We start from the raw sequence: 17,040 nt of genomic DNA, 5'->3' as shown, positions 1-17,040 counted from the left end.
GGACATTCTGATCATGCCTATTTAACTATTAATTTGTTACCCTTATGACAGGTCAATACGTTATACACCCTGAGATGCTGAAAAAAGGGAGTTGGAGGTGATAAGCTTAAAACTACTTTGGATTGGTCTCCTGCATTTATAACAGCAAGATTTTTTTAAAATTGGAGCCAAATAACTGTAACGCTGTCTTCTTATTTTGCGTTTGTGTTAGAGCTGATTAGTCAGTTCCAGCTGCCTTTTCTCACGATAAAATTACAGGGGGCTTACCCACCAGTTCTGCCATTACAAAAATTTGTGACGTATAATAAACAGTTCATCTTAGCAAGATTAAAAGCAGAATGAGTCATTAGGAGTATAGAGTGCTGAAAAAAAGTAGAATCTTTGCACCCATATAGTTAGGTGATATTGTGCCATCATTTTCCCTCAAACTGTGGTAGAAATACAGGCTTTGGAACTCATGGAGATCAAGATCTGCCTTTACTACTTACAGCTGTGAATCGTAAACAAAGCTATCTAACTTCTCTCAGCTTTCATTTTCTCACTTGTAAAAATTGAGATGGGGACACCTTACAGGAATGTACTAAGTATTAGAAATACACATGCAGCATTTAACATAGTACCAGATACATAGAAGGCAGTCAGTAAATAGTGGTTGTTATTATTATTGAGAATTCGAAAGAAGAATCTATTTTCATTTATTTTCTTTGAACTGAACTTGTAGGTTATTTTTGTGAACTTCATATTATTTTTGTATAGCCAGGAGAAACAGGATTATCTCCCTGGTGTCAGTTGTCTCTTTTGATTACTACTTTTAGAGAAATGTTTTCATTACCACTATCCCCAAAGCAGTTATCTTTTAGTGCCTCTCTTTTTGTTTCTTCCCCCCATAGAAATCTGATACCAGTGTCAGTGATGTCTTCAGTGGAGATGATGATGTTGTCCCTTCTAAAAAAATGAGCCAGTCAAAAGCTCTTGCCAGATCTTCTAAGGTTCTAGAGTCAAATGATTATAAGTTGAAGAAGAAGGCGGTGGGCAAGAAAAATAGGTGAGCCTCTTTATGAATGCTTGTTTAGAGTCAAAAGCAAAGGAAGATTATTTTCACAAGATCTCTTCAAGTGAAATCACCTGTGTTTGCCAACACTGTCAGACTGGTTGAGTTACAGTAACTCATTAAGTATTGCAGTCCTTAAACATGCAGTAACATGAAAAGATGGATGTGATAAAATAGTTAAGGGAGAAAGCAGAATTCTAAGTTGTATGTATGCTCTGTTGCACTTAATGTAGAAAATATGCATAAAGAAAGCAAATGAAAAGGAATACACAAAAGTGATGATAGTAGTTATATTAAAGTAGTGAATAACTGAAGTAAAGTCTGTATCCCTTGTTGAAAACCTAATTCTGTTATATCAGTTTCTGTACTTGTGTGGAGATAATAAGTCTTTGGATTACAAGAATGTTTTTACTCTTTTTTTTTTTTTAATTTTTTTTAATTTTTTGGCTGCACCGTGCAGCAACCAGGGATTGAACCCACACCCCCTGCACTCGGAGCAGAGTCTTTTTTTTTTTTTTTAATTGTATGTATGTATGTATGTATGTATGTATTTATTTATTTTTGGCTGTGTTGGGACTTCGTTTCTGTGCGAGGGCTTTCTTTAGTTGTGGCAAGCGGGGGCCACTCTTCATTGCGGTGCGTGGGCCTCTCACTATCGCAGCCTCTCTTGTTGCGGGGCACAGGCTCCAGATGTGCAGGCTCAGTAATTGTGGCTCACGGGCCTAGCTGCTCTGCGGCATGTGGGATCTTCCCAGACCAGGGCTCGAACCCGTGTCCCCTGCATTAGCAGGCAGATTCTCAACCACTGTGCCACCAGGGAAGCCCTTTACTTTTTTTTTTTTGGCTGCATGGGTCTTAGTTGTGGCACACGGGATCTTTGTTGCCACATGTGGGATCTTTGTTATGGGATCTTTAGTTGCGGCATGCAGGATCTAGTTCCCTGACCAGGGATCAAATGCGGGCCCCCTGCATTGGGAGCACGGAGTCTTAACCACTGGACCACCAGGGAAGTCCCTGTTTTTACATTTTTTGAGATTTCTTTCATGTAGATTAGGACCAGAATTATGATTAAAGCCATTTCCCAATCCTTGATAACTTGTGAATTAAGATGCCTGCTGCCTTTCCTCCTTCCTCCTCTTGCCTGTACCAACTAGATCGTTTCATATTTGGCTTCTGACGATCTGCCTCACTGTCTATATGAACTCCTTTCAGAAACTTGATTGAACAACAGATGCTATCAGATACTCCAGAAGATGCCCAAGTGATGACCCTAAGTGTGGATAGACTGGCCCTTCTGGGTAGAACACATTCAGTCAGAATCATCATTGAAACAATGGGAGTTCCTCCAGATAGTCCTCAGGAGACGCCTGGCAAAAAAAGCTTTCCTGGGAGACCACCTAAGCTGACAACAAAAAAGCGGTATGTCTCTAACATGGGAAAACTAAATTTGACATTTCTGGAAAGTGTGTCTGGTAGTAATAATAAATAATTACGTAGTACTTTATGATTTGTAAAGTGCTTTCATATGCTTTATTCAATCAACAAAAATGTAGTGAATCCCCCACTAGATCCCAAGCGTTAAAAGTATGAGAATAAAGAAAATTAAGACCGAGGCTCCATTCTTCCATGCCTTACAGTCAGCGGGAGAGAGAAACATTTAAATGGCTGTCTGTTGGTTGACCAAAAAGTTCGTTCGGGTTTTTGTAAGATGTTACAGAAAAGCCTGAACGAACTCTTTGGCCAACCCAATATGATAGGGCTTTAGGGGCCAAAAGAGATGTTCTATATGAAAAGTGCTGTGGGAACGCAAGACTGGTGAAGGCTTTGAAAAGAGCAGGTCGGTCCTCTGAGGACCTGAGGTTCTAAAAATAGGACCTTGAAAGATATGTAGGATTTATCAGAGAGAAAATAGGTTTATTATTTGGTTTGTTTTTAAATTACTTTTCTTGTTTTGATTTTTTAGCACCTTCTTTGTGGAATATCACTTTCCTGTGGGCTTTTCCAAAAATGGATTGACAAAGACAGCTTTGATCACTGAGGTGGTTCGACTCGCATCCAGTAAAATTACAGATGGAAGTAAGAGAGAACTTGATTTCTGCTCCTTAGATATTTTGGCTTTGGAAGAATTTTTGAATCCCTAATTATTCATATACTCCTGTATTATCATAGAATCTTAGAGGCAGAAAGAATTTTGAAGTGAATCTAATTCCTTTACTTTACAAGTGAGGAAACTGGCCCAGAGGTGCTATGACTATTCTGATGCAAGGCAGAAAGGCAGTGACATAGCTGAAACTGTAACTCAGAACTCCTGATGCTTAGATCATGTTATTTCAACTATTGATGTTTTTCTTTTCTTCCCTTTTAAAAAATAGCTTTATCAAGGTATAATTCACATACCATACAATTCACCCATTTGAAGTATACAACTCAATGATTTTTAATATATTTATAGGTTGTGTAACCATCACCACAATCTAATTTTAGAACATTTTCATCCCCCCTGAAAGAAATCCCGTACTTATTAGCATTCTTTCCTCAATTCTCTCTTTGCCCCCTTTCACTAAGCAACTCCTAATCTACTTTCTGTCTCTCTCAATTTTCCCATCCTGGACATTTCATATAAATGGAATCATATAATATGTGATATTTGTGACTGGCTTTTTGGACTTGCTGTAATATTTTCAACTTTTAATATTTAAATTGTTTTCAATATTTCTCTATTAAAGACAGTGCTTCAGTGAATAACCTTGCACATGTATCATTTCTCATTTGATGTGAGTATATCCAGCACAAGCGTTTAAAATAAATACTTATTTACCCTTAAAAACAGCACCTAAAGTAATTTAATATACTCTTTTACTAGAGTACATTGTTTCACTTTCCCCATCACCGTAAGGAAGAATTAGGGCATTTAAAATTTTTCATATGTTTATTTTCTGTATGCTTAAATTATCGATAGCAACAGAAGGTGCTCTGGAGGTTTGTGAAAAGCATTCGAGAATGTATACTTGATTCTGCTGGCTGAAGTCAATGTGTTTGAGGAGCTTTAATGCAATTAAACTGTTTTTATCAAACCCCAATGCAAAGAAAAATGTTGGATTCTTTTGTTTTTTTAACATCTTTATTGGAGTATAATTGCTTTACAATGGAAATGTTGGATTCTTTTCTCAGGTCTTCCCCCTCTACCTCCTTCTACCTACAGGACATTTATGAGTTCCTTAAAACTTCTCTGAGCCTCAGATTCCCCATCTGTAAAACTGAGGTACAGCAAGGACACAGTTCTGATATGCACGAGTTTCAGTTAACATAGTATCTACAAAGCAAGGACTGCCTGTATTACACAGGGGCTTAATGGACAGTCAAATGGGATAATGAATGTAAAAGCATTAAACTCTAAAGTCGTATGTAACTAATACTAGCTCACATTTATTGGGCACTAAATTATGTGTCAAGAACTCTACTCAGTGTTTTATATATATTAATCATGTAATCCTTTAAAACACATACACACACACACACACACACACAGATGAAGAAAGAGGAAGCTGAGGCATAAATCAGTTAAGTAACTTGTCTAAGATAACACAACTGGTTTATGGTAGAACTAGAATTTGAACTAGAACCTTTTTGATTCCAAATCGTGTGCTCTTAATCTATATTGCTTCTCATGCATTATTATTATTATTGGCCACAGCGATTGAGTTCTCCCTTGGTCCTTCTGAGAAAGATAGTATGGGACATGTGGAATAAGCATCAAGCCAGGAATTGGAAGAGTTCTAGTTCTGGTTATACCACACAGTTAATTGTGTGACCCTAGACACAATGACTTTTCATCTCTGGGCCTCTCTTAACAATAATATGGAATGGACAAGTTATTTTCAGGATCCCTTCCAACACTTTAAAAAAGTCTTCTTTGGCATATTGTTAGCAATTTATTTACATGAATTTCTTCTTCCATTATTGCCTTAACTTACTTTAAAAAAAATAAGCTTAAGAAACAGAGAATTATATGACAAATACAATAATATAGTACCAAAACATACTTAAGTAGTAAGGAGAAATCTGAGTAGCACCAGGTTGAAATACAGTTCTGTTTGTACATAAAAGATTTTATAGTGTTTTAAAGTGCTTTTTTATCTGTTACCTCAGTTGATCCTCTCAGCACACCATTGAGGTGTAGGTGTTGTCTTACTTTTCTTTCCGTGGTGGGATAAGCAGGTAAAGTGGTCTAGTGGGTGTGCGCTTGCTGGGCCCAGACCTTTTGTTCACAGTTCCTGTGGATGGATCCAGATAGCAAGACCCAGATCCTGTCCATGAGTACCAAAAGAAATAAAAAGAGTCAAGAAGTAAGATGGCAAGGATAGAGATCAGTAGGTCAAATGGGCAGTTTGAATGAATATCAGAGATAGTGGATTCTCTGTAACTGGGCCTTTTTGCGTGGGTTCTTCAGATCCATTTTAAGGGTCTAGAAGTGAATGGACTGGAAGATCATTTTACAGGTGATAAATTGTGGCTGAAGTGGTTCATTAGTAAGTAACAGAACTTATTCATATCAAATGATTCTAGCCCCAAATTCCTTTTTTTTTTTTAAACCTGTTAAATCCGCATAGCAGTGAGCACAGACTCAGATACCACCATCACTTTATCCCATTTACACTTGCTGTTACAGCAGAAACCCCTTCCTTTCCATCTATGAAAAGACAGACTCCGTTCTGCCTCACACTGCAAACTAAGATCAGTACTTAGAACCTTGTACAAGTGTGACGGGAGAAGTCCCCTAGTCTTCAGCCAGAAAATAAACTCATTTTCATTATTACAGTTTTTGATTCAGTTCTTCTCTTCATTTATCCCTCATTGTCCCACATCCAGCCAGCCCCCTTCTTTCATTACATTACCTATCAACTTGTCTTTTAAAACACTGGTCATACCTTACACCCAGTGAAGTGTATGGTATGTCTCTTTACACATCCTGTGCTCCTACGCTTGACATTCATTTCTCATAGCAAAGCAGAGCAACATAGCCCTGCTTATCTTCTCTGTGCTGTACCCAGGATTTTCTCTTTGTCTCTGTTCCTTCAGTCCTAATAACCCTAACACTTTTGTGAAATTACACTGACTGGATTCCTGAAAGAGATCTTAGTTAGATTTGAAAGGGAGGTGGGTGGTATCAAGGCATGGATTGATGAGATGGCTCTAGTTGGGTGGTATGACATGTGCTTATGTGTCTGGTTCTCCTTACAGTGGTGAAATTCCAGCAGAGATTTGTGTTTCCGGTACAGTTCGGTGGCCCAATGATAGAACACTGGTGGAATTCCAATCTTACTTTCCAAATTTACACAAAGAAAACCCCACAGTTAAAGGTACTTCAAGTGATTTTGACCTTTGCCTTACCATTTATTCACACTAGGGATTTGGAGTATACTTAAAATTATATTCCTACCTAAACTAGGAAATTCTCCAGGCTCAAACGATATTAATACTTATGATTATTGTTTATTATTATAATTTTAAATTTCTATTTGATATTTGTTATAGGCTAGATATTATGCTAAAGGCTCTACGTGAACAACACTATCAAATTTAATCATTAAAACAATTTGTGAATTAGATACCTTATTATCTTCAATCTACAGATGAAAAAAACCAAGATTTAGTGAAGTGACTTGTCTAAGATCACCCAAGCTAATAAAAGACAAAGCCAGGACTCTATCCCGAGTCTTTAGATCCTAAGTTCTTAACCTCTTTACTATGCTCCCTGCTATAGAGGGTTTGGATTGATACAGGATAGTAGCCTTAATTTGAGGCTCTACTTTCTTTTTTCAGACAGAATACATAAGTTATCCATCCCATATCCAAAATAATATAATGTGGGTAGCAGTTTTATCAGCTAATTCCAAGTTTATAAAATCCACTTGCAACTGGTACCACAGAAATCAAACTATGTCATGAGCAGTTTTTACTTCCTTCAATTAAAAGAGTAGTTTTTATAATCTTTGACCTCCTCTTTGGTATGGATAGTATGAGGAATGCATCTTGTTTACTTTTTGTTTGTATTTTCAGGAGATCTAAATAATACAAGTTCATTTTGGAAAATATAGCAAAATAGGAAGAGAAGGAAAAACACATAATTTCACAACCTCAAGACAACCTCTATAAGCATTTCAGTATATTTGCATTGAATCACGTAGTTAAGGCTTTTTTCTAATTATAAAAGAATTATACATGTTTTTAATAGAAAAATATTTTTAAAACACAAAAATCACCTATAATCTCATCACCGAGAAATAACTATTGTTAATATTTATGTGTATCTCTTATCTTTTTCAAATGAATACATTATATATGTAAATCTTTGACAGTGTTAGGATAATTTTATATGCAATTTTTATCCTGCTTTTTTTTAATTTAACATTGTCTTGAGGATTTTTATTCATTTTTTTCAAAAATGTAAATCTTTTCCATGTAATTTTATAAATATGTGAAGGTTTACTATATATAATTTAATACCCTATTTCTAATAAACATTACGAATATTTTCATATTATTTCAAATTTTAGTAAACATCATTTTAATAGCTATATATTATTCCATTCTAGGAATGTGCTATAATTAATAATTCCTGATTTTGAACATATAGTTATTTCTCATTGTTAACTTTTAAAATATACATTGTATATATAAGCTTCTTATGTATTATTTATTATTTCTTCAGTATAAATTTCCAAAAGTGAAATTACTGGGCAAAAGAGTATGAATATTAAAAGCTTTTTATATTTATTGCTAAATTTCCTGTCCAGAAGTATGTTGCCAGTTTATATTCCCAACTTCAGGCATATGACAGCCCCTGTTTCTCCATAGCCTTGATAGCATCGGGCATGTTTTATAATTCTCCCAGCTTTAATGGCAAACATTTGCATCATCTTAATTGTACTTTTTATTTTTAAGCGTGAAGTTGAACATTTTTTGTAAGAACTAACTCTTAAAAATATAAAAAGATAATCTTCTGACCTCTTTGTGACTCATGAAACCCTCTCTAATCTTCCAGGGAGAATTGGTAAAACCCAGAAGGGAGAACAAAATGACAGAATATGGGCTCCCACTTAGAGTTGCCTCAGTCAAATAATTAAGCTACTGACTTCATAAAGCATGGATTCCTTTATAAATCATCATATGTTGTCACTTCAATTAAAGTCCCTTGTGGCTTCTCTTTACTTTAACCTAAACTTTTTCTTTCCTTCTTTTCTCAGCCTGAAGTCATTGGATCTGCATCACTACCTTTGAGAGCTGTCATTCAGTCTGAGCTGCTTTCTTTCAGTGACCAGCTTCCAGTGCAACAGGAAAATGGTCAGACTCCACTTGGCCCCCTCAAGGTATGTAGATTCACATTCAGGTAGTCAAGTATTTATGGAGCATGTGTTACTGGCTGGCCCTGAGATTATAGCAGTGAACAAGAAAATCAGCATCTTTGCTCTTGCAGCTTATATTAATACAGGACAACAAAAGTGCTAGGAAGGGGGCTTCCCTGGTGGCTCAGTGGTTGGGAATCTGCCTGTCAGTACAGGGGACACGGGTTCGAGCCCTGGTCCCGGAGGATCCCACAAGCCGTGGAGCAACTAGGCCCGTGTGCCACAGCTGCTGAGCCTGCACTCTAGAGCCTGTGAGCCACAACTGCTGAGCCTGCGTGCCACGGCTACTGAGGCCCTCGCGCCTAGAGCCCGTGCTCTGCAACAAGAGAAGCCACCATAATGAGAGGCCTGTGCACCGCAATAATGAGTAGCCCCCGTTTGCTGCAACTGGAGAGAGCCCACACACAGTGATGAAGACCCAGTGCAGCCAAAAATAAAATTAATTAATTAATTAATAAAAAATAAAAATAAGTAAATGAATGAATTTCACGTGTATAATAAAAAAAAAAACTGCTGGGAAGGAACTAAATGGTACAATGTGATAGTAAGTACCTGGGAGGAAGTAGGAGATGGGAAGGTCTCTCTAAGGAGGTGACATTTAAGGTGAGATTTGAAGAATGAGAGGAAGAGGCCACCAAGTAAAAAGCACAGGAAAGATCGTTCCAGAGAAAAGAATGGCACATGCAAAGGCCCTAAAGTGAGAATGGGCTTCACTTCATCAAGGGGCAGAATGTTGCCACAGGATAGTGAGCCAAAAGGGAGATTGGACAGGCAGGCGGGAGCCATGTCGCTCAGACCTTTGTAGGTCAGAGTAAAAGGTTTAGCTTTTATCCTAAGAGCCAAGAAAGGACATTGAAGCGTGGAAGTGACATCTGATTTACATTTTAAAAGATTACTGGGTAGAGAATATTGTAGGGTGCAGGAGGGAAAATGTTGCATTCGTCCAGAAAAGAAATGATTGATAGTTTGGACTAGAGTAGTGGCAGTGAACAAGGAGAGAAGTGGCTGAGTTTGTGTGTGGTGGGATGAATGCTATGTGTAATTCATCGGAGAGAGGGTTCTTTATTCAGAAGCATCAGTTTCTTAGGTGGAAGAATTTTTTTTTTTAGAGCTTGCCCTAATCATTTTCTTTTAATTGAAGTATAGTTGATGTACAATATTATAAAAGTTACAGGTGTACAATACAGTGATTCACAATTTTTAAAGATTATCTCCATTTATAGTTATAAAATATTGGGTATATTCCCTGTGTTGTACAATGTATCTTTGTTGCATATTTTATACATAATAGTTTATATCTCTTAATCTGCTACTTCTGTATTGCTCCTTCCCACTTCCCTCTCCCCACTGGTAACCACTAAGTAGTTCTGTATATTTGTGAGTCTGTTTCTTTTTTGTTATATTCACTAGTTTGTTGTATTTTTAGAGTCCATGTATAAGTGATGCAGTATTTGTCTTTCTCTGTCTGACTTGTTTCACTTAGCATAATACCCGTAAGTCCATCCATGTTGTTGCAAATGGCAAAACTTTTATTCTTTTTTATGACTGAATAGTATTGCATTGTATAAGTACAGCGTCATCTTTATTCATTCATCTGTTGATGGACACTTAGGTTTCTTACATATCTTGGCAGTTGTAAATAATGCTGGTATCATTGGGGTGCATGTATCTTTTTGAATTAGTGTTTTTGTTTCTTTCATATATATACCCAGGAGTGGAATTGCTCATTCATATGGTAGTTCTATTTTTAGTTTTTTGGGAAACCTCCATACTGTTTTTCACAGTGGCTGCACCAATTTACATTCCCGTTAGGTGGAAGAATTTGAATGTGTGGCTTCACTATAGCTTTGTCCTGTTGTACTGGTGAGCTTTTGAAATCATCACAGCCATACATAAAACATTTCCATGACTCCTCATCACCCAGAGGATAAAATACAGGGCATACCATATGACCCCAGCTGACCACTGCAGCTTTCTCTGTTCCAGCTTCCCTACCAATAGCCATGTCAAACTATGTAAAGAATTGCTAAAGTATTGTGCTGGGTTATGCATCCATGCTTTTGTTCTTGATTTTCATGCTGCTTCCTCTTCTTGGAAGCCCTCTCTGCCCTCTTCCTGGCCTTCTTAGTAATAGATACCATTTAATTTTAAAAACTTGTTCGACTACCATTGCAAAAAATTAACATCACATTATCCTTCCACTACCAAAGTTTTATTTCTTGCTTTCCTAGTTCATTCTAGACTGCAAGGTTTATAATCAGAAAGGGGTAATAAATAGAGTTGATGGACTGGAAATTGTTTCTGTCCTGGCTTTGTTGAGAGAAGTACTGTTCTAAATAGATTGCTGTCTATATTCAGTAGAGCAAAAGAACTTTGCTGTGGGTTTTAAATAAAAGGAGCTGCAAGTCCCCTTTATCTCTAGTAATTAAGTCTCGTAATAGTGACCACTTTCATTCTTCCATCATTTATCCCACATCCTTTTTTACTTTTTAACATTTTAAACTTTTAAAAATAACTTCAAACTTAAAGAAAAATTGCAAAAATACTACAAAGAACTCATATACCCTTTACCTGGACTCAGCAATTATTTGTCGTATTTGCTTTATAATTATCTACCTCTTCTGTCTCTTTCTCTCTCTCTTTTTGTCTCCCTCCCCACTCTCTCTCTATACACATACACACACAATTTCTTTCTGAACTATTTGAGAATATGTTACAGACATTAAACCTCTTTCTCCCTAATTTCTTGTGTGTATTTTCTAAGAACAAAGGCAACGTTATACATAATGCTGTACAGTTATAAAGATCAATTTAACCGCAATAGTATATTCTGTCTGTAGTCCATACTCAAATTTCACCAACTATGCCAATACTTCCCTTTGTAGCATTTTTTTTCCAGTCCAGGATCATGCATTGCATTTATTTATTTATTTTTAATGAATTAAATTTATTTTATTACCTTTATTCATATGATATGTGATAGAGCTAAAGATCATAGGGTAGCTAATTCTGAAGAAGGGATGAACCTTTAAACGATTAATTAACCTCAATTTACATAATGGTCTTATTTGCATAGCTAATGGAAAAGGTTTGATTATAGGCCATTAACAGTCATTAATAAGTGAAAGTGTGTCAGAAATACTACATGGGTTTGTATCTTAGACTCAAGAAGCAAACACCCATTGCATTTAAATGTCATCTCTAATCTCCTTCAGCCTAGAACAGTTCTGCCGCCCTTCTTCGTCTTTTAGTACTTTGATATTTTTGAAAAGTAAGGCCAGTTACTTTGTAGAATGTCCTCTATTTGGGGTTTATCTGAATCACTTATTTTTTTTTTTTAATTTTATTTATTTATTTATTTATTTTTGGCTGTGTTGGGTCTTCGTTTATGTGCGAGGGCTTTCTCTAGTTGTGGCAAGTGGGGGCCACTCTTCATCGCGGTTGCGCGGGCCTCTCATTATCGTGGCCTCTCTCGTTGCGGAGCACAGGCTCCAGACGCACAGGCTCAGTAATTGTGGCTCATGGGCCTAATTGCTCCGCGGCATGTGGGATCTTCCCAGACCAGGGCTTGAACCCGCGTCCCCTGCATTGGCAGGCAGATTCTCAACCACTGCGCCACCAGGGAAGCCCTGAATCACTTATTACTATGATATTTGAAAGAATATGATTTTCTAACTTCACCATTAACTCCATCATTCCCTGTGCATTTATTATTTGGCATTCTACTATATAGAAGAGTTGTCCCTTCTCCCTTATTTATTTATATTGGTATGGACTCATGGATTCTTATGTTATTAAAAAGGTTATAATCCACTACTATTATTTTTCATTTTGAAACTCAACTTGTCCTGGATTTGTCCAGTGGGAGCCCCTTCAACTGGATTCTGTGTCCTTTAAATATGTCTCCATTGTCTTCTGAGCACTTACTTATTTATGGCACAAGATGATGTTTTAGGCTCATCTTGTATTATTAATAAATCATCGGCCTAGCTTTTCTTAGTCCTGGTAAGGTGATGTATGTGCAGTCTATTAATGTTCCTACTATTGTGGTATTTGAGGATGAATTAATTTATATCCTAACAATCTGTTGCTGCTCCTAGCTCCAAAATTCTGATTCTGATTCTAGAAAATATTCCTATTAACTCTCTTCCTTTTATGTTCTATAGGTAACTGTGGAGCTTGTTATAGATAACAAGGATTTCGCTGGTGTCAATACAAAGTTAAGTAGCAACACCCAACATAGCCCACTTTGTGCTCTTACAAGTCCAGATAAGACACTGCCAGAACCTAGTCAACATGTTACCTGTACCAAAAATCCACAGAACCTAAATCAAATTCATGAAGAAACTGTAAAGAAAACACAAAATTTGGTGCTCCCCACCCCAAAGTCACCAAGCCCTGTTGTACTAAGTCCTTCAACCTTCACGGCTGTGCCAGCCTCTCACGATTTGATAAATCAGATAAATGTGTCAACAAAAGAAAGTGCTTTGCTGTTGCATGTGCTATTGATGGTGCCAGATGGGAAAGACTTCATTACTGGAGAATCTGAGAAACAACCATCATGCAATGTTTATTTAAATTGCAAGCTCTTCAGCACAGAAGAAGTCACCAGATCTGTCATTGCATGGGGCACAACAAAACCAGTCTTTAACTTTTCTCAGGTAACTTTGTACATGTCTTAACATTCCATATGCATTAAGGATGAAGGCAGGAGTTGGGGAGGGGAGAGAAGTATGTTTCCCAAATCATAATTCCATTGTTAAAAAAAAACAAGAATTTTCAGACTGGAGGGACTTTTATAATTATCTGGTATGCAGATCCAATCCCACTATTGTATGGGAAGAGGAAAAGACGTTACCAACATTTTAAAACTTTTTGTGTGTCTATTTCTTTCTATTCTATCTCAGTTGATATGGTTTCGCACTGTTTCTTTTGCCTGAATTGAGTTCTGTTCCTTTCTGCTTCCTCTAGGGCTTTGATCAGTTGAACTTCCTTCTTTCTTTTCTGTTTCTCCAATCTCTCCTTCTTTATTTTATTTATTTATTTTTCCTCAATCTCATTTATTCCTCTACTGATTTCAGTACTCATCTTACTTGATTTCTCAGTAGAATTTGATGCTATCACTTAAATTGTTTCCTTTCTTGATTTTCATAACTCTCTCCTCTTATTTTCTTCCTGACTCAAGAACTGTTTTTTTTCAGTCATTGGGCCAGTAGGAAAACTAGGAAAAGAGTTGTGATCCCAGTACTTCTTCCTCTCTCCTACTTTTAATTATTAGTGTTCCTATTCATTACTCTATCCTTGGCATTCTTCCAAACCAACCCTCTTTTCCCCATGGTTGCCACATCTACTCCCATAGCTTCAGTTGTGTGAAGATGACTTCAAAATCCACACTTCTTTCAGGCCAGGCATTTCCCTGTAGTTTCAGATCTCTGTGTCTAACTGCCTGTTGGTCGTCACCACCTGGATATCTCAAAAGCACTTTCCTCTTGGCACCTAACGCATCACCTGGCAAATTGCAGGTATCCAATAAAGATGTGTAAATGGAAGAAGAAATTCAGATGTATTCAAATCTGAATTTATTATTCCCTCCAAATCTCTTCCTCCTCCTCCTCCTGTCTGCCCTTATTCATATTATAATTTACTCAGAAACCCAGGCAGAACCTAAAAGTTGTCCTTGAGTCTTTCTTACATAAAGATTCACCAAATCCAGTAGATGCTGCAAACTTAATTATCTCTGTAATAAATTCTCTTATCTCCACTCCATTGCCACTGCTTTCCTTCAGACCCTCACTCTCATTCCACCTAGCCTTCAGACTGTCCTGTTTCTTGTCTCTCCCTGTCCATTTCTTCCTCTGTGCACCAACAGGAATGATCTTTGCAAAACACTAACCTGAATATTTTACTCTCCTGCTGAAAGCCTTTCAGTGATTACCTGTAGCCTTCAGGATAGAATCCAAACCCTAAGTTTGGACTGCAAGACCCTTTAAAACTACCTATACTTCTCCAGTCTCAACTCAGGCCACTCTTCTCTTCACACTAGATAGTCCAGCTGTGCTCAGCTACTTGCATTTCCTGAATATCCTCTTTTCCTACCTGTGTCCCAGAAGCCCTATCTATATGAGCTTTGTCCTCAGAGAATTCATGCCATTTTGTATTTGGCCTTTATGTGTTTGTCTCTAACACAAGACTGTGGCTTTAGACCGAGGATTACAGAGTGGGTTTTATTTTGACATCTTCAGCTCCTAGCACTGTGCTTGGCACACAAATAGGCTTTAGTAAATGCTTGTTGAATAAAAGTATAAATTAATACTTTGTCTCAGATGTGGAGTTTTGTTTTGTTTTTTTCGGCTGTTCCTCTCCCCAGGTGATTCCTGTCTCTCTGTCTTCCAAATGCCTGGAAAGGCTTAAGAACAATGTGATGGTAATTGAAACTTGGAACAAGGTGCGGAGCCCAGGACAGGACAAGCTGCTCGGGCTGGTGAAACTCCCCCTCCATCAGTTTTACATGTCATTCAAGTAAATAGGACCTTTTGAAGTATTCATTTTTTTACATCTTTAACTTTGTATGAACTGAAGAGGAATGTTTGTGGTTTGCAAACATGAACAACCCAATAATTCCTTGGAGGACTTTTCTCAACTTCACCACAGTTGCTACTTTTTCTCCTATGTTATAGCAATATTACAGATACTGCTTTCCATGTTTTAGGCCCTAAGCTAAAACCTTACATATATCAAGTCATTTTAATCCTCACAACAGTCCTTCATGAGGCAGGTAAATTTTATTTCCCCTATTTTACACATGAGTTAACAGAGGCACAGGGACGTTAAATAACTTGTCATATATATTGTAAGTAGTGGAACCAGGGTTAGAACCCAGAGAGTCTGGCTCTGTAGTCCACTCTCCTCACCAAGATACTCAACTGCCAAGTTATCACCTCAAAAAACTGGTGGTGTATCTCTCTGTTCCAAACTTCAGTTATTATTGTTCACATCAGCCATTTGCAAGATTTCTGTACTGAGCATTGTTTCTTAGACCTTCAGATTTGATTGCTGTACCTCACTTATCACTACTCAAAACCTAGATGGGGTATTGATTTATCTGAAGATTATTTCTATCCTCAGTACAGACTGTTCATTTTTTGTTTCAAGGTAGTGATTTTTAATTATTTTAGAACTGACCTCTTTCCTAACAGCCTTCTCATGGTTCTGTGTTTTAAATGCTGTATTTTACATTTTGCAAAGAGCACTGTTGCGGGCACTGTCTCACTGTGGCTCACTGTGATGAGAGCCTTTCTATAACCCCAGGAAGTATTGTCATTATCCCCATTATACAAATGAGGAAACTTATTTAACTTGGAGATGTCAGCCTCTCTGCCTTTGTTTTCATCATCTGTAAAATGAGGGTGATGACAGATCTCCTATCTCCCTCTTGGAGCAGTTGTGAGGATCCATTGAGAAAATAAATGGGTAAGCCTTCAGTGAACAGTTAAGTACTTATATGATGGTAACATTGGGAAGCCTGGTCAGGCTAAGGAGTGCTGCTGGAATCATGGATGTCATTGTCAGCTGTAAGCGTTTGGCTTTTTCCCCTTTTTTGTTGTGGTATTAGTTTGGTCTGGTATTCCCCTTTCCTTCTCATTTCCTTAGACCCCATTCATTGCCGAGAGAGCATAAAGCGGTAATAACTATCAATTACTAAGCACTTATCAAGTTGGTATTTTATATTTGTTATCTCTGTTTAGTCCTAACAACAGCCCTTTGATGGAAGTTTTATTACCTACATTTTACAGATGTGGAAACAGACTTTTAAAACTTACATTGATTACTTAAAGTCATAGAGCAAATAAGAGGCAGATCTGAGATTCAGCATGGTGTAATGAAGAGCACTTGGACTTTTTTCTCATCTGTGAATAGTGGATAATAGCAACCTTTGCTGTGTTAGAAGGATTATAGAAACATTGTAAAGTGCTTACCACATAGTAAGTACTCAGTAAATGGCCGATATTATTTGTAATATTACTCAAATCTTATCTGCCAGACTCTAAAATCTATACTTTTTCTAGCTGACCACACTGCCTACCTCTAAAATAATGCTATTCAGCAAGCCTTGGGGCCATGATGATACAGAGTAAGTTAGACACATTCCCCCCACCTGTCAAATTGCTGAGTTTAGAACTTATCTGCCTGGTCATTTTTGTTTGATGGATTATGGATAGAATCATATATTTTTTTTGAACCACCATTACTTTTCTAGTTGTAGATCCTTTTTTTTTTTTTTAATTTTTTTTGAGGAATTGGTATACTGTTTCCTTTGTTTTTTTAAATTTTTTTTAAATATTTTATTTATTTATTTTTGGCTGTGTTGGGTCTTCGTTGCTGCACGCGGGCTTTCTTTAGTTGCAGCGAGCAGGGGCTACTTTTCGTTGTGCACGTGCTTCTTATTGCAGTAGCTTCTCTTGTTGTGGAGCACGGGTTCTAGGCACGCGGGCTTCAGTAGTTGTGGCTCGCAGGCTCTAGAGCACAGCCTCAGTAGTTGTGGCGCATGGGCTGAGTTGTTCCACGGCATATGGGATCTTCCCG

The 17,040-nt window shown here is 37.4% G+C and overlaps 1 protein-coding gene across 3 annotated transcripts in view; it reads left to right on the top strand.

The window, feature by feature from the left end:
• The window catches only part of C2CD3 (C2 domain containing 3 centriole elongation regulator), a 135,118-nt gene that overhangs the window by 52,911 nt on the left and 65,167 nt on the right, over positions 1 to 17,040 (top strand). For all 3 annotated transcript variants that reach the window (XM_057552818.1, XM_007173720.2, XM_057552819.1), the window contains exons 9-15: positions 891 to 1,045; positions 2,264 to 2,470; positions 3,015 to 3,127; positions 6,293 to 6,411; positions 8,299 to 8,421; positions 12,624 to 13,118; positions 14,825 to 14,976. In XM_057552818.1, coding sequence (XP_057408801.1) covers positions 891 to 1,045; positions 2,264 to 2,470; positions 3,015 to 3,127; positions 6,293 to 6,411; positions 8,299 to 8,421; positions 12,624 to 13,118; positions 14,825 to 14,976 — 1,364 coding nt within the window. The remainder of the gene's footprint in view (positions 1 to 890; positions 1,046 to 2,263; positions 2,471 to 3,014; positions 3,128 to 6,292; positions 6,412 to 8,298; positions 8,422 to 12,623; positions 13,119 to 14,824; positions 14,977 to 17,040) is intronic.

The sequence above is a fragment of the Balaenoptera acutorostrata genome, chromosome 9 (assembly GCF_949987535.1).
Source record: "Balaenoptera acutorostrata chromosome 9, mBalAcu1.1, whole genome shotgun sequence".
In the NCBI taxonomy this organism is placed as follows: Eukaryota; Metazoa; Chordata; class Mammalia; order Artiodactyla; family Balaenopteridae; genus Balaenoptera; species Balaenoptera acutorostrata.
Note: the sequence above shows the minus strand (reverse complement) of the source record. Positions and strands in the feature narration are given on the sequence as shown.